Source organism: Bos indicus x Bos taurus, chromosome 22 (genome assembly GCF_003369695.1).
Source record: "Bos indicus x Bos taurus breed Angus x Brahman F1 hybrid chromosome 22, Bos_hybrid_MaternalHap_v2.0, whole genome shotgun sequence".
Lineage (NCBI taxonomy): Eukaryota > Metazoa > Chordata > Mammalia > Artiodactyla > Bovidae > Bos > Bos indicus x Bos taurus.
Window position 1 is genome coordinate 21,728,509 of NC_040097.1, and position 19,957 is coordinate 21,748,465.

Here is a 19,957-nt window from a genome sequence, read left to right on the forward strand (position 1 = left end):
TAAGTAAAATCAGAGTTAAAAATTAGTGCATCAGAGCCATATATGGGGTAAGTCAGATATGACAGTTTTTAGGTTCTATTAGTGTCATTTCAGGGCTTCCCAGGTATCACTGGTGATAAAGAACCTGCTTGCCAGTGCCAGAGACATAAGAGACGTGGATTCGATCCATGGGTCAGAAAGATTCCCTGGAGGAGAGCATGGCAACCCTTTCCAGTATTCTTGGCATGGAGAATCCCACAGACAGAGGAGCCTGGTGGGCTACAATCCATGGGGTCACAAAGAGTCAGATACGACTGAGGCAACTTCGCGCACACACACTGTCATTTCAGGGCTGAGGACAGTCACTTGGTAGTCTGTCATAAAACAAGGCTGTGAGGACCATAATATAAGCATATTGCACATCATGCTGGAGATTATTCTTCTAGAATATTCCTGTTCATCTTTTTAAGACCCAGGTGAATTCTCTCCCATCTAAACCTTCTGTGTTCCTATCCATTTCTTCAGGCCTCTCTTCTACTAATCACATTTGACTATCATCATGTTTTTATATGTTTTTCTCACCCGTTTGACTGCAACATATTCAAAAAGAGACACTATTTCTGTAATCCCCATGCCTAGGTCAGATCTGGAATAAAATGGATGGTGGATGAATTAGTAAAGAATGAAACCCTTTTATTTTGTTTTCATCCTTCATACATCTGTTATGAATACGTTAGTATTCATTTCTGAAGTTGAGTTTGGGGAGGTGATGGTGGCCAGTGACTGGGGAGTGAGTAAAGGCTCTGGGCTTTTGGATGTCTATAGTTGCTTTCTTTTGGCTGTTGTTCAGTGTCCAAAAGCATGTCTAAAAATCTTGGTAACCTCCCTGTATATTTCCTTCTCTAGGAAGTCCAGCGCTGCACGGCTGATATGAACATCACTGCAGAACATTCCAATCATCCAGATAACAAGCACAAAAACAGATACATCAATATTTTAGCATGTGAGTAATAAACTTTAAACTATCTTCAACTGCAAGGAAATGAAATCTTCCTGCTGGGTATGAGCTGAAATGCAAGCAGTTGGAATCAGGATGCCAAGAGGGCATTACACGTGCAAGTTGGCCCATCTTCTTCAACAATATGTAAGAAGAAGTGGGGACATCCTCTGCCCCCTTAGTGTTTCATGAAGCTGCCAGATCTCTGTTGTCATAATCAGGCGATCGAAGGAAATGTTCTGAGCTTTACTGTTTTTACATGAAGTGATTTCATATCCAGTGTTGGGAACCAAAGTTTAATGTCACGTGGCTAGCCTAACATTGTTTTTAACCCATGAGAGCCAAGCTTTTTAATGCAAATGGAAATACTGAGAGCTGAATCGAGGAAGCTGAATTTCAGAGCAGTCTTTCCAAAGATTAGGTAATTGGTTTATTTCATTCCTTGTGGCCTACGTGTTTAGTCCTGTCCAAAACATTTCCAGGGCCATGAGTACCCTGGAAGTTTAGGAGCAAATAAATAAGAGTTCTTCTTACAGAGCCTCAAGGCTGCTAGGAGGACAGGCCACTTCTGTGGCTGGAAGGCCACTTTTCACAGACACCGAGACTTGACTCACTGGCTGAAAATACACACTTCGATATTGAGAGCAGGAGCACAGATGTTTATGGTTAATGTACATACAGTTTCATGTAATAGTGTGTTTAAAGTTACACACCACTGTAGACAGATTTTTAATAATACTTTCAGTTCAGTTGCTCAGTCGTGTCCAACTCTTTGCAACCCCATGAATCACAGCACGCCAGGCCTCCCTGTCCATCACCAACTCCCAGAGTTCACTGAAACCCATATCCATCGAGTAGGTGATGCCATCCAACCATCTCATCCTCTGTCGTCCCCTTCTTCCCCTGCCCCCAAAACTCTTCACATGAGGTGGCCAAAGTACTGGAGTTTCAGCTTTAGCATCAGTCCTTCCAGTGAACACCCAGGACTGATCTCCTTTAGGATGGACTGGTTGGATCTCCTTGCAGTCCAAGGGACTCTCAAGAGTCTTCTCCAACACCACAGTTTGAAAAGCATCAATCCTTCGGCGCTCAGCTTTCTTCACAGTTCCAACTCTCACATCCATACATGACCACTGGAAAAACCATAGCCTTGACTAGACGAATCTTTGTTGGCAAAGTAATGTCTCTGCTTTTCAATATTCTATCTAGGTTGGACATAACTTTCCTTCCAAGAAGTAAGCGTCTTTTAATTTCATGGCTGCAATCACCATCTGCAGTGATTTTGGAGCCCCCCAAAATAAAATCTGACACTGTTTCCACTGTTTCCCCATCTATTTCCCATGAAGTGATGGGACCGGATGCCATGATCGTAGTTTTCTGAATGTTGATCTTTAAGCCAACTTTTTCACTCTCCTCTTTCACTTTCATCAAGAGGCTTTTTAGTTCCTCTTTACCTTCTGCCATAAGGGTGGTGTCATCTGCAGTGAGATATAATTTATATAACATACACAATTCACCCATTTTCAAGATAATTTGATTTTAAATTTAATTTCAGTGGTTTTTAGTATAGTCAAAGAGTTGTACAACCATCACCACTGTCTAATTTTAGAATATTTTAATCACCTCAACATGAAACCCCTTATCCATGAGCAGTCACTTCTAATTCCTCCTGCTCCAAAGTCCCTAAAAGCCACGTAGCTACTTTCTTTCTCTGTGTGTTTGCCTATTCTGAATATTTCATCTAAATGGAATCATTCTGTACGTGCCCTTTGTGTCTGGACGCTTCTACTCCGCATGATGTTGTTAAAAGGTACACAGGGCGTTGCTTTTATGCCTGAATAATACTTCACGGTATAGATATACCATGTTTATTCATTTCTCAGTGGACATTTGAGTTGTTTCTACTTTCTGTCATTAATAATGCTGCTATGAGCATTTGTGTATAAGGTTCTATATAGACATCTATTTTCAGTTCCCTGGGGTATATACTTAGGAATAGAATACCTAGGACATATGGTAACTTTATGTTTAATATTTTGAGGAGCTGCCCAACTGTTTACCAAAGTGGCTGCGCCATTTTACATTCTCAGCAGCAGTATATGCAGGTTCTAGTGTTTCCACATCCTTGCCAACATGCGTTACTTTGGTTTTTTTCTGATAATAGCCATGGTGATGAGCTTGAAGTGATATGTCACTGTAGTTGCGGTTTTGATTGGCATTTCCCAGTGATTAGTGATGTTGAACATTTTTTCATGTGTCTGTTGGCCACCTTTCTGCCTTTTTTAGAGAAATGTCTATTTAGATCCTTTGCTCGTTTTTATATTTGTTTACTCGTCTTTCTATTGTTGAATTCTTTATACATTATAGATACAAATATATATATCATTTGCAAATATTTTCTTACATTCGCCATGTCATCTTTTCACTTCCTCGATAATGTCCTTTGAGGTACCAACTTTTAAAACTTTGGTGAAACCCAGTTTTTTTTTTTTTGTTGTTTGTTTCCTGTGCTCTTGTCATATGTAATGAACCAGTGCCTAATCCAAGATCGTAAATATATACCTTTTTTTTTTTTTTTTTTTTGTCAGTATCTTCTGGTCTTAGCTCTTACATTTAGGCCTTTGACCTGTTTGCATTAATTTTTGTATACAGTGTGAGGTAGGGGTCCAGCTTCATTCTTCTGTATGTTAATATCCAGTTGTCTCAGCACCATTTTTTAAAAAGTTTCTTCTTTCTCTCCATAATGAATTGTCTTAAGCACTCCACAGAAAATCAGCTGACCATAAGCGTGAGGGTTTATTCCATACTTCGATTTCTTTTCTGCTGATCTGTATGTCTGTCTTTATGGCAGTGTCATACTGTCTCGGTCACTGACTGACCATGGCTTTGTAATAAGTTTTGAATTTGGAAACTGTGACTCCTTCAACTTTGGCCTTCTTTGTCAAGATTCTTTTGGCTATTTTGGATCCTTTGTTTTTCATATGAATCTGGATCTCCCTATTACTACAAAAAGTGTAGCTGGAATTTTAATACAGATTATGTTCATTCTGTAGACTGATACGGGGAACACTGCCATATTAACAGAATTAGGTCTGCCAATTTATGAAGATAGGACATCTCTCCATTTACGTAGGACATCTTTTATTTCTTTCAGCAATGTCTTATAATCTGTATGCTACAAGTATTAAGCTTTTGTTAAATATATTTCTAAGTATATTATTCTTTTGCGTGGAATTGTTTCCTTGGTGTTTTCAGACTGTGGATAGAAGTGTGATTGATTTTTGTATGCTGACCTTGTATCTTACCAACTGGACTGAACTTATTTATTAGTTCTAACAGTTGTTTAACACATTTCTTGTCTTTTTGGTCATAGCCATTCTAACAGGTGTGAGATGCACATTTCCCTGAAGATTGGTGGTGGTTGAGCTCCTTTTCATGTGCCCATTGGCCAGCTATAGATCTGCTTTGGGAACATGTGTATTTAGGTCCTCTGCCCATGGTTTAATTGATTGCTGGTTTTGCTAGCTGTTGATTTGTATGCGTTCTTTTTATATTTTGCTTATCATCCCCTTATCCGATATATGATTTACAAGTACTTTCTCCCATTCAGTAAAGCTGCCTTTTTCTTCTGTTGATGCTTTCTTTTGCCATACAGAAGCTTTTTAGTTTGATGTGGTCCCACATGTTTATTTTTGCTTTTGGTGTCAGACTGAAAAAAAATCACTGCCAAGACCTACGTCATGGAGCTTTTTTCTCTGTTTTCTCCCAGGAGTTTCATGATTTCAGACCTTAAATTCAGTTTCAATCCATTTTGACTTAATTTTTATGTATGCTGTAATATAGTAATCTAGTTTCATTCTTTGCATATGATTGCCCATTTTTCCCAGCCCCACTTATTGAAGAGACTTTCCCCATCGTGTGTTCTTGGCTTGTTTGTCACAAATAAATTGACTGTATATGTGTGGGTTTATTTCTGGACTCTCGTCTGTTTCATTGATATATGTGTCTGTCTTTATGCTAGTACTTTTCAAATTATTATAGCTTTATAATATAATTTGAAACCAGGGGTATGATGCCTCCAGCCTTGTCCTTCTTTCTCAAGATTGCTTTGGCTGTTTGAGTTCTTTTATGGTTCCATACACATTTTAGGATTGTTTGTTCTATCTCTGTGGAAAGTAGCATTGGAATTTTGATAGGGATTGCACTGAATCTGTAGATTGATTTCCAGTCCATCCATGAGCATAGCATATCTTTCCATTTATTCATGTCTTCAGTTTCTTTTTCAGTGTTTTACAGTCTTCAACATACAGGTCTTTCACCTCCTTAGATAAGTTTATTCCTAGGTATTTTCTTCTTTTTGAGACAATAATAAAAGGGACCATTTTCTGAATTTGTCTTTCTGATAATTCATTCTTAGTGTATAGAAATTCAGTAGATTTCTGTATGTTGATTGTGTATGTTGCAACTTGACTAAATTCATGTATTAGTTCTAACAGTTTTTTTCATGGAGTCGGTCACGGTTTTCTAATTATAATGCCATGTCATCTGCAAATGGTGACAGTTTTACTTCTTCCTTTCAGTTTGGATGTTTTTCATTTCTTTTTCTGGCCTAAATGCTCTGGCTAGGACTTCCAGTACCATGACAAATAAAAATGGCAAGAATGGACATCCTTGTCTTGTTCCCAATCTTAGAGGGAAAACTTTCAGCTTTTCATCTTTGAGTATGATGTTAGCTGTGGACTTGTCTTATATGACCTTAGGGTTTCTATGTACAACCTCATGTCATATGTGAGTGTAGTTTTACTTCTAGAAAAAGTTTTAAAAGAACTAAAAGTCATTTCTTAAATAAGAGTATTTGTTTCAGTTATCTGAGAGAAGGAGAAAAAGAGAACAAGGAAGAAGAGTCGAACTTTTCTTTTCTCACCAGTCTCTGGATGGATTGACTCGGGCAGCGTTGGTTGACCAGCTCAATCAAGGCTCACCTCCCTGAGATTGTGAAGAACTGTCCATGTACAGACCTCATTTCTGACCACAGCAGTCAGGCAGAGATATATGCACATATATGCCTCACATCTGTCCACATCACTCTCTCCACCATGGCAGCGTCTACTTCTAGTGACCTCACTGCCTTAGCTAAAAGTATGTGGCAAAGAGGAAGTCAGAGCAACTCTGTGTGACGTGCTCAAGGGTCATCCTGTTTTGCCAGAAAACCACTATTTCTGGTTAGATGTGTTTGTACTTTCAGAAGTTTACTTGAGGTATAATGTTCACAAATTCAAATCGGGTGTTTTATTTTCACAAGTTCAGAGAGTTAGGTTTTGGTACTATCTCGGCTCCTTGGTCAGGTTCTGGGCACATCAGCCATCACTTTGGTCTTCCCCTATATTAACGCTTTCATATAGCAGAGAATAGCGTGGAAGTGTCATGGAACAAGTAGAATTAGTCCATGAAGGTGCTGGATGCACAATATAGGAAGAGCCTTTTCTCGTGGAACCATGACAACTTTCAAAGCAGACATGTCTGCCACCTCCAGTATTTATCTTTTTTAGCCAGTCTTTGACCTTTTTGACTATGAAGAATGCAACTTGAGTATGTGTTCTTATTTGTCTGTCTGTGAGATAACAATATAATGCTACAAAGAGTTTGAATCCAGATGCCTTAAGAGAATATTTTCACGTGGGGCCCCTGTTTAGATTCAACAGGCAGCCCCTGTTTAGATTCACTGCAGTCTGTGCATTTCTCAGCACAAAAGCAGTTCAGAGTTCAAGAATGTGGAGGGCTTTCCAGAAGTGCATGAAGTAGTCTGAGGTCAGTAATGTCCATGCTAATCCACTCATTGGACTTCTTTTCGAACTAGCCTTTTATGATCATGATTATAAATAGAAATGTAAATCAGCTTTTGCCCATTCTCTTTCTAGCTAGAGGGGGGAAAAAAAAGTATGACCTCAGCTTTCTTCTGTTTGTTACCTTATAAATGCAAGCTCCTTCTGTTGGACAACCAGAGGCACATATCAGCACTCACCTTTTGTTCATAGGCAAAGGTTAAGTGGGTCTTGAATCTGATCACGGACTTCAGATGCCTGCGTTGAATTTACTCTGAGAAGCAAGCTCCAGTTCCCTCAGTTACTCAGGGTCTGCTGGGGTGGTGGGGAGTCCAGCTGAGTGGCATCTCCTAAAAGTTGATGTTTTGGACTTGATATAATAATCACCTTTTTATATCTGTATCAGTGGAGAGGGGATGGAACATAGGTAATCAAAGATCTTGGAAACTTGTTTTAAAATGTAGGATAAGGGAATTTCAGAGGGTTGCATCTTGAATCATTTTACATGAACTAATAAGGACCACTATTTGCATTTCTTGCATATCAGCACTCACAGATCAGAGCATGCAGTGGGAGTGTCCCCGTGATATGCAGAGGGGTCCCAATGCTGTAGCTTTGATGTTGTAGTTGTTCTTCTGCCAAAAGCTTTCCCAGGGCCCTCTGGAAGATGCCACGTTGCCTCTTTGCTTTGTTGTGTGCTTCAGAATGCTGCTAGTTTTTGAATCATACATTTTGTTTTTGCTTTTTTTTCTTTCTTACCCTCTATAGATGATCACAGTAGGGTGAAGTTAAGACCTTTACCAGGAAAAGACTCTAAGCACAGCGACTACATTAATGCAAACTATGTCGATGTAAGTCAGAAATGTTTTCCTAAACCTGTTTCTGATAAATGAAGCATGCTGCTGAGACGGTTGAATGTGTTTTCGTACTGCACAGAGCTTTCATGACAAACACAGCCTATTCAGTATGGAAGGTGCTTGAATTATTAACCGGGCTGTGGTACTGCCTTCATCTCACTGTGCTGTGTCATCTTTGAAGGGTTACAACAAAGCGAAAGCCTACATCGCCACCCAGGGACCGTTAAAGTCCACGTTTGAAGATTTCTGGAGGATGATTTGGGAACAAAACACTGGAATCATTGTCATGATTACGAACCTTGTGGAAAAAGGAAGAGTAAGAACTTTTACTCATGTACCTTCACTCAAAAAATTACTTGTGGAGTGTCTGCTGTAGGGCAGAAACTTGATAAGGCCAGAAGATTAGAGAAATGAGAAGAGTCCACCATGCCAGGAAAGTGGGCACTTTCCAGAGGGGGTTAAACATGATGATCAAGGTGAACAGGGTATCTTTAGGTGTTAATCTGCCTTTCTCAAATAGATTAACAATACGTTTATAAAAGTCTTTTTAAAAAAGATGAATAAGGTATTAATTAGGAGGATGCTGCAAAATGCATGGACATATTCTATAGTACAGATAACTTTTTAAAGAGCTAATGTTTGAGGTGAGATTTAAGCAATGAAAGAGAAGGCAGAAGAGTCACACAGATGTGAAAAGAGAAGGAAGGACATTCTAAGTACAGTGGGAAGAAAGACAAAAGTAGGGACGGTGGAAGAAACGCAGCATATAGTCGAGGAAATACTAGTAGTTCAAATCCAGGGGAGTAAAGACTGCTTAAACACCTCGACCGTCTCTAAGAGAATCTTTTTTAAAGACTGTGAGTCATAGTTTAACGTTATCGGATTTTGAACTTACATTAGATATGAATTAATTAATGGAATGAATAGAATAAGATCCCAGGCTCTAGTCCCTTACTCAGAATCACTACTGCCTCCCTTCGTGGAGTCAAAATTGGTGACCAGTTTTTAACACAAAGGCTCTCACAGTTACAAGAGACTTTCCCTTTTTCCCTGCTTCCTGTATTTAGCCACATATGGTATGGCATATCGGATCTTAGTTCCCCAGTGAGGGATCCGACCTGCACCCCCTGCATTGCAAGTGCAGAGTGCTAACCACTGGACCACCAGGGAAGTCCCGCAAGGGACTTTTCTTTTACCTGTGAATGCAGGCCAACCTCCCAAATGATACTTAATCTTCCTTGGTAACCTACCCACATTTCGTATGGGTCAAATATACAGGACTTTTCCTAGACCCTCTTTAAAGTACATCGTGAGATGCAGAATGGTCACAAATACTAGGCCCAGTCCTCAAATGATCTAGCCCACACGTGTCCCAAGATTAACCTCTGCAGGGGTTGCAGCTGCCTGCGAGGACTGCAGCCCATTCATTCCTGACTTAGTCAGCCACATGGTGAGAGTACCTGTGTTTCAACAGTGCTATTTGAAACCGCAGTGGCATTGTGGTATTACCAACAGTGGCATTGTGGTATCGATTGTAGTTATAATTTACAACTGTTTTTATTTATCTTTTTTGCAGCGAAAATGTGATCAGTATTGGCCCACCGAGAACAGTGAGGAGTATGGAAACATTATTGTCACCCTGAAGAGCACAAAAGTACATGCCTGCTACACTGTTCGTCGTTTCTCAGTCAGAAATACAAAAGTGAAAAAGGTATTGAAGGGGTTGGGTGGGCTGCCAGGGCGTCTCTTTTTAAACTAGTATGAAAATCACTGTGCGACCAAGGCCAACTCTCATAACCAACTTGGTTTTTTTTTTTTAAAAAGTATTTTTGAAACGTTTTTTCACAACTCTCTTGATTGACATCAATGTATGGTGTGAAAGATATTGGCAAAGCACATAATAGAATTTAACTGGCCTGACTGAGTTCTTTAATCTCTTCATGAAGGAGGCTTCATTTGGAGTGGGGGAGGGACAAAAGGTCCTCTGAGGTTTTGGTAACCAGCAAATATGGCAGCATCTGTTTGGTAATTTAGCTTTTTAAATCTAATTGTCTGACAGCTTTAAAGCAGTGTTTCCCAAAGTGTGTCCCAAGGACACATTTGCAAAACTCAAATTCTGTGATTCAGTGTGGAAAATGAATGCTACATGAGCCTGAATTCCCCCTTAAAAATTTACAAGGAAAACAAGTACCCGGAGTGCCAGAGTAAGGAAACCGATGTAACTCTGTCGTGTTTCCTAATGTGATTTAACACTAAAGAACTCTTGCCATCCTGAGAATCACCCTTGTGGAAATGCCACTTTTAAGTTTTCTCAGTTCCTCTTGTTGAAAATCCACTGTCCCATTGAGACTCATAGATCACTCTGGTAGTCCTAGGAGCTCAGGACAGATGCTCATTAGGACAGCGTGGAGTGTTACTTACTCTGCAGAGGCTGAGGTAGGCAGCTGTTGGTAGCAATGGTTCATTTCTTTTTCTAGGCTTGGACATCTTTGGGAATGCGATAAAACTGTCTGCCTCTTGCCCCAGAAGAATTCACATTTACTCAGGTTTTTGTATACCATTTCAGTGGCTCTGAAGCCCATTCATGGTCCAGGGTTAACAGTCCTTTCCATGTGTATTTTTCTTCCCAAGAATGGCAGAAGTATTATACATAAAGATCAGTAGCACTGTCTTTATCTATGTTCTCTACACCAGAGCTGTTAGTTGGTTCAAGCTAACCAATAACCAGTTTATAGTCATGAAGTATAATGTCCATTAGGCATGGAAACACCTCAGGTATTTAAATGTGGCCCACTTACTCTTCTTTTAGAAATGCCTTAAGTCAGAGGAGGATGTCAAATAGGAATGTCTGGTGTTTTGCACACTGACAGTAGGAACTGAAAATGGGGAAGAAAAAGGAAAAGGAGAGGTAACTGGGGAATTGATAATCAAGGACATCCAAGCCCTGTAGCACAGGGCCAAGCACCCTACAGTGTTCAATGTCGATGGATTCATGACCCTGAATCATCAAAAACATTTTTAAATTTTACAAGTATTGGTAATAATAATAATAATAAAGAACACATCACAGAAACTGATCTGTTTGAAGAAGATTGTCAACCAAAGTGGTTGAAATGTAAAAAGTTCAGCCACTTAAAGGAAAACAACTCTCAAAAATTCATTTTGAAAGGGACAGATAAATTGACTGTTGCCTTGGACTCTGGACGTTGAGAAGGATCTTCCCCACACTTCCTGGAGGTTGCAAGCATGTGCCTGCATCAGCCTGGACAGTGGAGAAGGAATGGGAGTCCTGGCACAGAGTCAGAGGAGCTGGGGCAGGAAGTCAGGAAATGGAAGTTGTTGTTTAGTTGCTAAGTTGTGTCAGACTCTGCGACCCCATGGACTGCAGCCCGCCAGGCTCCTCTATCCATGGCATTTCCCAGGCAAGAATACTGGAGTGGGTTGCCATTCCCTTCTCCAGGGGATCTTCCTGACCCAGAGATAGAACCTCGCGTCTCCTGGACTGGCAGGTGGATTCTTTACTGCTGAGCCATTAGGGAAGCACCTAGGAAATAGAAATCTTGTAGGCAAATTACTGAGCTCTTTGGATAGCAGATCCAGAAAAATGAAATATGAAACATTCATTCTTGGTGCAGAATGAAACCATATTCTCTTCTATGAGGTATCTGAGCCTTCTCATCCAGCTGGGTCATGTCCTCATTTGTGGCCTGAGAGGACCTCAGAGAGGATATCAGCAGTTAGGGCAAAATGAGAACAGAGGTTGGGATTCGTGCCATCCTTACATCATCTTCATCTAGAATGCCCACTGTTGGCTTAAAGACATGCTTTCTTGCCTTTCTCTTAGGGGCAGAAGGGAAATCCCAAGGGGCGGCAGAATGAACGTGTGGTGATCCAGTACCACTACACACAGTGGCCCGACATGGGGGTCCCGGAGTACGCCCTCCCAGTGCTGACCTTCGTGAGGAGGTCCTCGGCAGCCCGCACGCCGGAGATGGGGCCTGTGCTGGTGCACTGCAGGTGAGGACCGCCCAACTGGGGAGGCAGGGGCTGCGGGCCTGCCGCTGCTCTGACACCAAACTAGAGTCTTCCGCCCCAGACTGGGACCACTGAGACTTGTGAGGGTTACAGGAGGTCACTATAGTCCTCTAACAGTAAGAAAGCAGCTGCTGCTTGTGAGGGTAAAACAGAATGAACTCTTAGAGGATGAGTCTCCAGTTTTTATAACACCATCTCATTATTGATAAAATCCAGCGTTATTTTATAAGGCAATTGTTGGTAGCTCCTAATATATAAAAAACTTAAACACAAGTTTAGAACTTCCCACACTAGAAACTTTGAGGCTTTTTTTTTTTGGTTTTTAATTTTTATTGAAGTATAGTTGCTTTAGAGTGTGTGTTAGTTTTTGCTGTACAGCAAAGTGAATCAGCTATATGTATACATATATCCCCTGTTTTTTGGATTTCCTTTCCATTTAGGTCACCACAGAGCATTGAGGAGCTTTTGAGTTTTTGAATATGGCTTTTCTGTAGGGTTTCTCCAAAGAATAGTATTTATTTTCTGGGTGAAAGGCTTTGAGCTTATAGGTACTATAAGCTCAAATAAAAGACCTTTGTAAAGCACATAAAAAGCCTGTTTTACCTTCTAAAGTACCTTAAACAACCTTAGTAAATAGTAACATTAATGCTCAGTTGTGTCCAACTCTACGACCCCATACCCTCCAGGCTCCTCTGCCGGTGGGGTTTCTCAAGCAAGAATACTAGAGTGGGTTGCCATTTCCTTCTCCAGGGGAATCTCCCCGACCCTGGGATCGAACCATGTCTCTTGTGTCTCCTTCATTGGCAGGCAGATTCTTTACGCTGAGCCACCTGGAAATCAACCTCAGCTGATTGTTTAAAAATGCTTTTAGTGTATTTTTTTATTTATTGAAGGATAATTGCTTTGCAGAAATTTGTTTTCTGTCAAACCTCAACATGAGTCAGCCATAGGTATACATATATCCCCTCCCTTTTGAACCTCCCTCCCATCTGCTGCCCCATCCCGCCCCTCTAGGTTGATACAGAGCCCCTGTTTGAGTTTCCTGAGCCATCCTGGATTGCTTGGCTTGGGCGTTCAGACAGATGTTGCTGCCTCTGTGATGTGTGTTACATGGCTGCACAGCTTCCTTGGCACTTCTTTGGGGCGGCTCCCCTAATAAGCACCCACAGAGCAGCGGGAGTTGGATCCTGTCTTCTGTTTAGAGTGCCACGGGAACTCTCCATCTTTGCTAATCCATTTACAATCACTAAAACAGAAGAGAGAGTCTACCAGAGAGCTCGTGTCTCAGCAGAGTTGTGTCAGACGGGGAACCTGCTAGGGGCATGGGAGCAGAGATTCTGCCCAAAAGAAGTTTGTTGTTCAGTACGGCAGAACTCAGGTCTCCCTATTTTTCTGAAATAAGAGGATGTGGGATTAAAGAGGCCGGCTTTTCCAGGTGGGCTCTTCCTAGCCCACCTCTGGATTATGGAAGGAAAGTATCCTTTTCAACAGGAACTTTCCAGTACTGAGCCCACTGGGGAGTCTGGTGGGCAGAAAGTGGGTGTGTTGAAAGGACGATGGGCTCCCCCAGGATCGCTGGGGGAGCGGGAGAGCCGGGTGATGCCTCCGCGGGAGTGCGTCTGGTGTGGGCACGCGGCTGCCAGGAGGGATGCCTTGGGCTCCCTGGCATCATGGACTTAGATCCTTTTGCTCGAGCTACAAGGAGGGCCAAGAAAGCTCGTGTGTAGCTTATATATATTTTATTTAAGTATACATAGTCTCTATTTTCAGGCAAGGTATGAAGGTAGCCTTCCCTCCTCATCAAGACTCAAGAGGGAGGAAGGATCCTCTTGTCGTTTGTGGACGCTCTCCATTCATCGTAACCTGCGCCGGGTCCCCCGAACAGCAGGGTTATTTCTCAGGGCCTTAGAGAGGCGGAGGATGGTTTCCGCGGTCTGTGCCAGGGTCGAGCAGCAGGTGTGCTAGGTGAGGTCTGCCTTTCTTCCAGCGCCGGTGTGGGCCGGACAGGCACCTACATCGTCATTGACAGCATGCTGCAGCAGATAAAAGACAAAAGCACAGTCAACGTCCTGGGGTTCCTGAAGCATATCAGGACTCAGCGCAACTACCTCGTCCAGACTGAGGTGAGGAGAGACTGCGCGGCCCCGTGGGGTCTCCGTGCGCTGGAACGGAAGGGTGAAGGAGCGGCAGCAGACACGGCTGGGAGAGATCTACAGGGGTTTGGATTGGAAGGTGTCCTGACGAGGATATCCGGTTGTTCCCCACTTCTGTGTGGATGTGAAATGAAGCTGGGACACTGTACCCAGCGCTGTGTATTCGTTGCTCTGGGAGTTAAACATTGTCTGGCCTGAGGGGATGGTTCTAAAGCCCTCCGGTGAACACGCGTTTCCCCGTTGCATGTTCGGAGCGTGGTGTGGAGTACAGAACCGACATCAACGCAGTCCCTGCCCTCAGGCCGCTTCTGGCGGATTAGGAAGTGAGTACTGAGGGAATTCACGGAGAGCTCCCTGCCAGGCGAGGAGCTCCTTGAAGGCAGATTTCCTGCAGGAAACAGGTGGTGTCCCGTCACAGCTCACCTCGGTGACCGTCATGTCCTCTGCCTTGTAGGAGCAGTATATTTTCATCCACGATGCCTTGTTGGAAGCCATTCTTGGAAAGGAGACTGAAGTGTCTTCCAGTCAGCTGCACAGTTACGTTAATAGCATCCTCATACCAGGAGTAGGAGGCAAGACACGACTGGAAAAACAGTTCAAGGTACTGGTTTCAATACATTTCTTTGGGCAAAAAGCAAGGAGGTAAAGAAATGTCTCAAGTCTCAAGTTTAGGGGTCATGTGTTTTTTGCATGAATGTTTAGACTGAGATGGATTACTTTGTGTACTCCTGAGATGTAGTACATGGGAAAATGAAGCTGCGACTTGTCTGTAGGTGTCTGAGGAGACAGTGCCGTGCTATATTTTCTTCTGTACAGTTTACAACTTTATTTGAACATAAACACATGCCCCTGGCCACAGTGACATAATATGTTGTTGTTCCAATCAAAAATTTTCTGACCTAATTTATCTTACCCTTATGAAGAACAGCTATTTGTTGACATTATCTTAAAAGCTGAGCTCTTTGAAAGACTATCCCAGTAGATGATTTAGAAACTAAAAAAGACTTACTAAACAAAACTAGAGAAAAGGTTAATTTTTCCTAAATGGGGTTTTTTTCTCTTTGATAGGGGCACAAGGTGTGAAGACAGTTAGGGTTATATGGAATTGAGTGAAATTAGGTGAAAAGAGAGACTACAACAACTATTAAAGTAATTAAGGTCAGAGCAGTTTAGCTATCTCAAAAGTACTGAATGCCTCCTATTTAGCAGTCTCTCATTAGACTTTAAAAATCTGTCTTTTTTGCACATTGTTCTATTTCTTATTTTGTGTCAAGATAAAAAGAATGAGATGAATCACTGCAGTTTTCATTTTCACGGTAAAACTTTCCATAGACACTGAAACCTTCCTTTGAATCTCAGCTGAAGAAATGAGACTGTCAAGCAAATGATAACAAGTGATATGAAATGAAAAATAGATTAATTTCACCAGGTTCAGTCATAACAACTTGATATTTCCAGGTCTCCTTTTATAATGTCCTACCCACTCTAAAAATCATTCAGTTAATTAATAGTGAGGACATAGTGTCTTATTTTGAATGTTGAAAATGAATTCTTTAAAAATTAATATTTATTTTGTTAAAAAAATGATTTTTTATTAGGGCATAGCCAGTTAACAATGTGATAGTTTAAGGTGGACAGCAAAGTGACTCAGCCATATGTAGACATGTATCCATTCTCCCCCAAACTCCCCTCCCGTCCAGGCTGCCACATAGCACTGAGCAGAGTTCCCTGTGCTCTACAGTACCTCCTTGTTGGTTATCCATTTTAAATATAGCAGTGTTGAGTACCAGTATTTTTAAAATTCTGCCGTTTGTTCCTGAAACATTTGTTTATACCTTGTTTTAAAAAATTCATCAAAGGAGACTGGGTTGTTTGTTCTTTTACAGGTGTAGAACTTACGTAGAAAGAAAACACAAGAAACAGAAACTCAGGCTGCCTCCAGGGCCCTGGACAGTGTAGCTGTAAAGCAGGTAGAGCAGGAGACCGTTCCCAGACACTCTAGTAGAGAGTGTATGGGAAAATCCACAGTAATTCAATAAATCCAAAGAATTCATTCAGTAAATCCATATTATTCAATAAATACTGCTTACATAGAGCCTGCCGTCAAGAAACCTAAGGCCTAAAAGTAAGTAAAACAAGACGCAGTCCACCGAGACAGTTGTGAAAAGTGCCACCAGTGAGACACAAAGTGTTCTTAGGGTGCAGAAGCGTTCAAAAGCCATCAGTTATCTCATAATTGGCATTTTTGCCAGATCATCAAGCAGGTGCTATTAGTTATAGCTTTGTTTTTGTTCTGTTGTCTTTCCAAGCTTTATTGAGATAGAATTCTGAGTTTAGGGGACACAAGGTATGATTTGATGTTTATGTACATACAGAAAAATGTTTGCCACAGGAAGTTAACACATGCACAAATATAGTCCTTTGAATGAAGACGAAAATGTTGCCTTTCTTTCAGCTGGTCACACAGTGCAATGCAAAATATGTGGAATGCTTCAGTGCTCAGAAAGAGTGCAACAAAGAAAAGAACCGAAACTCTTCAGTCGTGCCATGTAAGATCTTAACATCAGTTCAACTTGACTGTGTTTTTCTTTTCTTGAGATTTTGTGTGTTAGGTAAAGAGGCAACCACCACCACGGGGGAAAGTTATACTTAGGACAAATAGGACAGATGGGAGGGGCAGCTGTCTGCACCAGGAAGTTGCTGTGTCTATGGGACAGGAAATCTAGCTTCAAGTTCACCTCGAGATTGAAGAGTTAGGCTATTTCTACCATGTCTTAGCATAAAACCCTAAAAAGAAAGGTAAAGTCATTGTCACTGTGGCGTGAATGCTCTCTGAAAATAGAGAGTCCTGGTTTAATCTGTCCAACTGGAACTACAATTATTAAATTATCCTGTCAACTGAGACCAAGACACTTGATAGGTGGTGACCATCATGTAAGTAACTTGGGACTCAGCAGAGGATATTGTGTGTATGCTGTAGAAACAGACATAGGGAATCGGTGGAGAGATTCTCTTGATTGAAAAAGGCCAAGATTTTCTAAGTGCTTCCTGAACAGAAAGATAGAGAGAGAGGTCAGGGCATGAGGAAGAGCAGAGTGCAGTATGTTGGTCTAATTGTAGGAACATCAGACCAGGGTCAACAGTGACCTCAACTCCTCTTTTGTCTCTAGCTTCTTCGTGACCTGCTGAGACAGTGTCTCCCACAGTTGTATGTTATTTCCATAATGCCTGCGTCCCTCTGGGCACATGCAGATGGACGTGTAAAGTGCCCTTTTACATTCAGTCTTAGCTGATAATGCTTTAGCTTGGTTAACAACATAGGTAAATCTTAAAAAGAAACAGGAGCCAAGGGACTCTATGGCTCATCGGGTAACTCTGAGAAGGTACTGTTGATGGTGTGTGGGTAACCAAGGCAAATGTGTTTGGTTTTTTTTGTCATAGCTGAACGTGCTCGAGTGGGTCTTGCACCGTTGCCTGGAATGAAAGGAACGGACTACATTAATGCTTCTTATATCATGGTGAGAGTCAACAGTTAGTTATAAGTGAAGCCGATTACACTGAATGGTGCTAAAGAGCAGACACCACCTATGCGGCTTTGATTATTCAAATACTTTATTGATGTGTAATATCAAAATTTGAGGGATTTCTGTATCTGGAAACCTTTAACAAAGAATACCTAATCCATGAGGACACAAAAATGCTTAAGAAACAAGCTTGTTAAGGAAGTGATCTTCTTATTGATTTCACCCATCTAGTCTTGGAATACATGTTGAAATTACTGTTAAGTAAAAACAGCAGGGGGAATGAGAAGTGAATAGGACATGGAGAGAAAACTGTCTCTACGTGTTAGCAGAAGTACATCTAAAAATTAGCCAAGTGCACTGAGAGCCTCTTTGGATTGTTTCAGTGAGGTTAGCACCATGCTGGTCTTATTTCATGAATGTGTTTAACTACTGTGGAGTTAGAATAAGACGCTCATAATCGCTGGTTTTTCATCTTCCTAACTAAAGGGCTATTACAGGAGCAATGAGTTTATTATAACCCAGCACCCTCTGCCGCACACCACCAAGGACTTCTGGAGGATGATTTGGGATCACAACGCGCAGATCATCGTCATGCTGCCGGACAACCAGAGCTTGGTGAGTGAGGCGCACCTATTCTGCATTCCTGGGCCCGTGAGGCCACGCGCATTCATGACCTTGCACGCGCTGGTCTGCACGCGCTGGGGAGGGAATGCAGACTGCTCATTTCATAGGTCTGCTCCAATCCTTGATTTCTGATTCCTGGTGGTAGAACCCCTCAACGCTACTGTACACAGTAGGTGACAGAAGGTTTTGGAAAAAAGTTCTGTCTCCAACCTCACTAGTGTATGAACTGACCCTGATCTCTTAGTTGCTACCTGTCACTGTTGAAAAACAAATGAATAGTAACAGTAGTCAACATGTATTGATTATATGAGCTTGTTTTCACATGTATTAGCTCATTAAATCATTTCTACAACTTGCTGACATAGGTACTCTCTTCACCTCCTTTAGGAGCTCAGAAAACTGAGGGAACTAGTTTGCCAAGGGGCATATACAAATAATTACAGCCATGATTTGAGTCACTTGCCTTATTTTGTTATTGTATATGTCCAACCCCACATCATAGAAATGTTTCCCAGCCAAAAAAAAAAAAAATCAGTATCAAAAGTACTAATAATGTATCATCATTTACTCCCCCATTCCATAGGCAAGCCAGATCTGTTACAGGGAAGGAAGGAGAAAAGGAGAGACTTTTTTGTTGGAAATTAGTGCTTTTTAAAGACCTCGACTAAGCTACTAATTCTTTCTCCTCCCTTTAGTCCTTCCCTATTGAGGTCTCCAGACTTCCCGGTGGATCAGAGGTAAAGAATCCACCTGCCAGTGCAGGAGACCTGGGTTGGGAAGCTCCCCTGGAGAAGGAAATGGCAACCCACTCCAGTGTTCTTGCCTGGGAAATCCCATGCACAAAAGAGCCTGGCGGGCTACAGTCCAGGGGGTCACACAGAGTCAGACACGACTTAGCAACTAAACAACAATTGAGGTCTCTAAGACCCTAGAGGAGAAGGGTGGGCACGTTTATGAAAACAAGTTTGAGTGTTACCGCTGCACTCCCGTTGCCTGAAGTTTTCAATCAGTTGGGTCTTCAGAAGTTACTATGAGGACATGGAAGCACACAGTAAAAACAAAAACAAAAACGATCTGCTTCCTTGAGTGTCAAGAGTAGTGAGTTTTTTAATCAGCAAAGAACAGCATGTGACTGAACCCCTAGTCTTGATGACATGCGTTTGACTGTGTGCCCAGTCAGTAGGAACTTCACTTTGTCGCTTTCTGCTCCAGCTTCAGAATACCAAGACTGCTTCTGTGTGATAGAATGGCAACAGAGTTGAGAATCTTAAGCTAAAAACTGGAGTGTAAATTTTCAAATTAGCTGGCAATAGGGGTCTATTCTGTTTGGCATATGGAAATTGGAGGCATTTAGGGTTGTTAAAACGTGCATTTGTTGGATGAGTCAGTGTTTTGTTATCCTCACTGAACAGAGGACAGCCACTGAAAGCGGTTCTGCCCACAAGCTCATTTGCATGGGCAGGCGAGTGGGAGCCTGGATCCAGTGAGTCTGCTGTGCCGACAGCGAGGCTTCAGGCCCAGGCCTGTCGCTTCCGGGTCTCTCTCCGGCCCACGGAGGCGATGCTGGAATCCTGCATGTCCGTGCTCATAGCTCAGAGGTGGAAAGTCAAATGTAGTGTTTTCTAAGGGCTTTCCTCCTGGCTGAGTCGATAAAGAATCTGCCTGCAATGCAAAAGACCTGGGTTCAATCCCTGGGTCGGGAAGATCCAAATGGCAACCCACTCCAGTATTCTTGCCTGGAGAATGCCATGGACAGAGGAGCCTGGTGGGCTACAGCCCATGGGTCTCAAGGAGCCGGACACGATAATGTCTCTGCATTTTTTGTTTGCTTTGTCATTTATCACTACTGTAACTTTACAAGACCATGATTCTGTGGATGGCCCAGAAGTCACTGTGGCCAAGGCATCTGTGCCTTATCCATAAGCAAAATACCCGTGAGACCAGAGGTCCTACTGAAGTCAGGAGC

At 42.0% G+C, this 19,957-nt stretch overlaps 1 protein-coding gene across 3 annotated transcripts in view; it reads left to right on the plus strand.

Moving 5' to 3' along the window:
- PTPRG (protein tyrosine phosphatase, receptor type G) overlaps positions 1-19,957 on the plus strand; it is a 775,368-nt gene that overhangs the window by 733,576 nt on the left and 21,835 nt on the right. For all 3 annotated transcript variants that reach the window (XM_027522433.1, XM_027522432.1, XM_027522435.1), the window contains 10 exons: positions 886-982; positions 7,567-7,649; positions 7,837-7,971; positions 9,232-9,366; positions 11,500-11,672; positions 13,678-13,813; positions 14,298-14,444; positions 16,299-16,392; positions 17,285-17,361; positions 17,854-17,982. In XM_027522433.1, the coding sequence (XP_027378234.1) occupies positions 886-982; positions 7,567-7,649; positions 7,837-7,971; positions 9,232-9,366; positions 11,500-11,672; positions 13,678-13,813; positions 14,298-14,444; positions 16,299-16,392; positions 17,285-17,361; positions 17,854-17,982 (1,206 nt within the window). The remainder of the gene's footprint in view (positions 1-885; positions 983-7,566; positions 7,650-7,836; positions 7,972-9,231; positions 9,367-11,499; positions 11,673-13,677; positions 13,814-14,297; positions 14,445-16,298; positions 16,393-17,284; positions 17,362-17,853; positions 17,983-19,957) is intronic.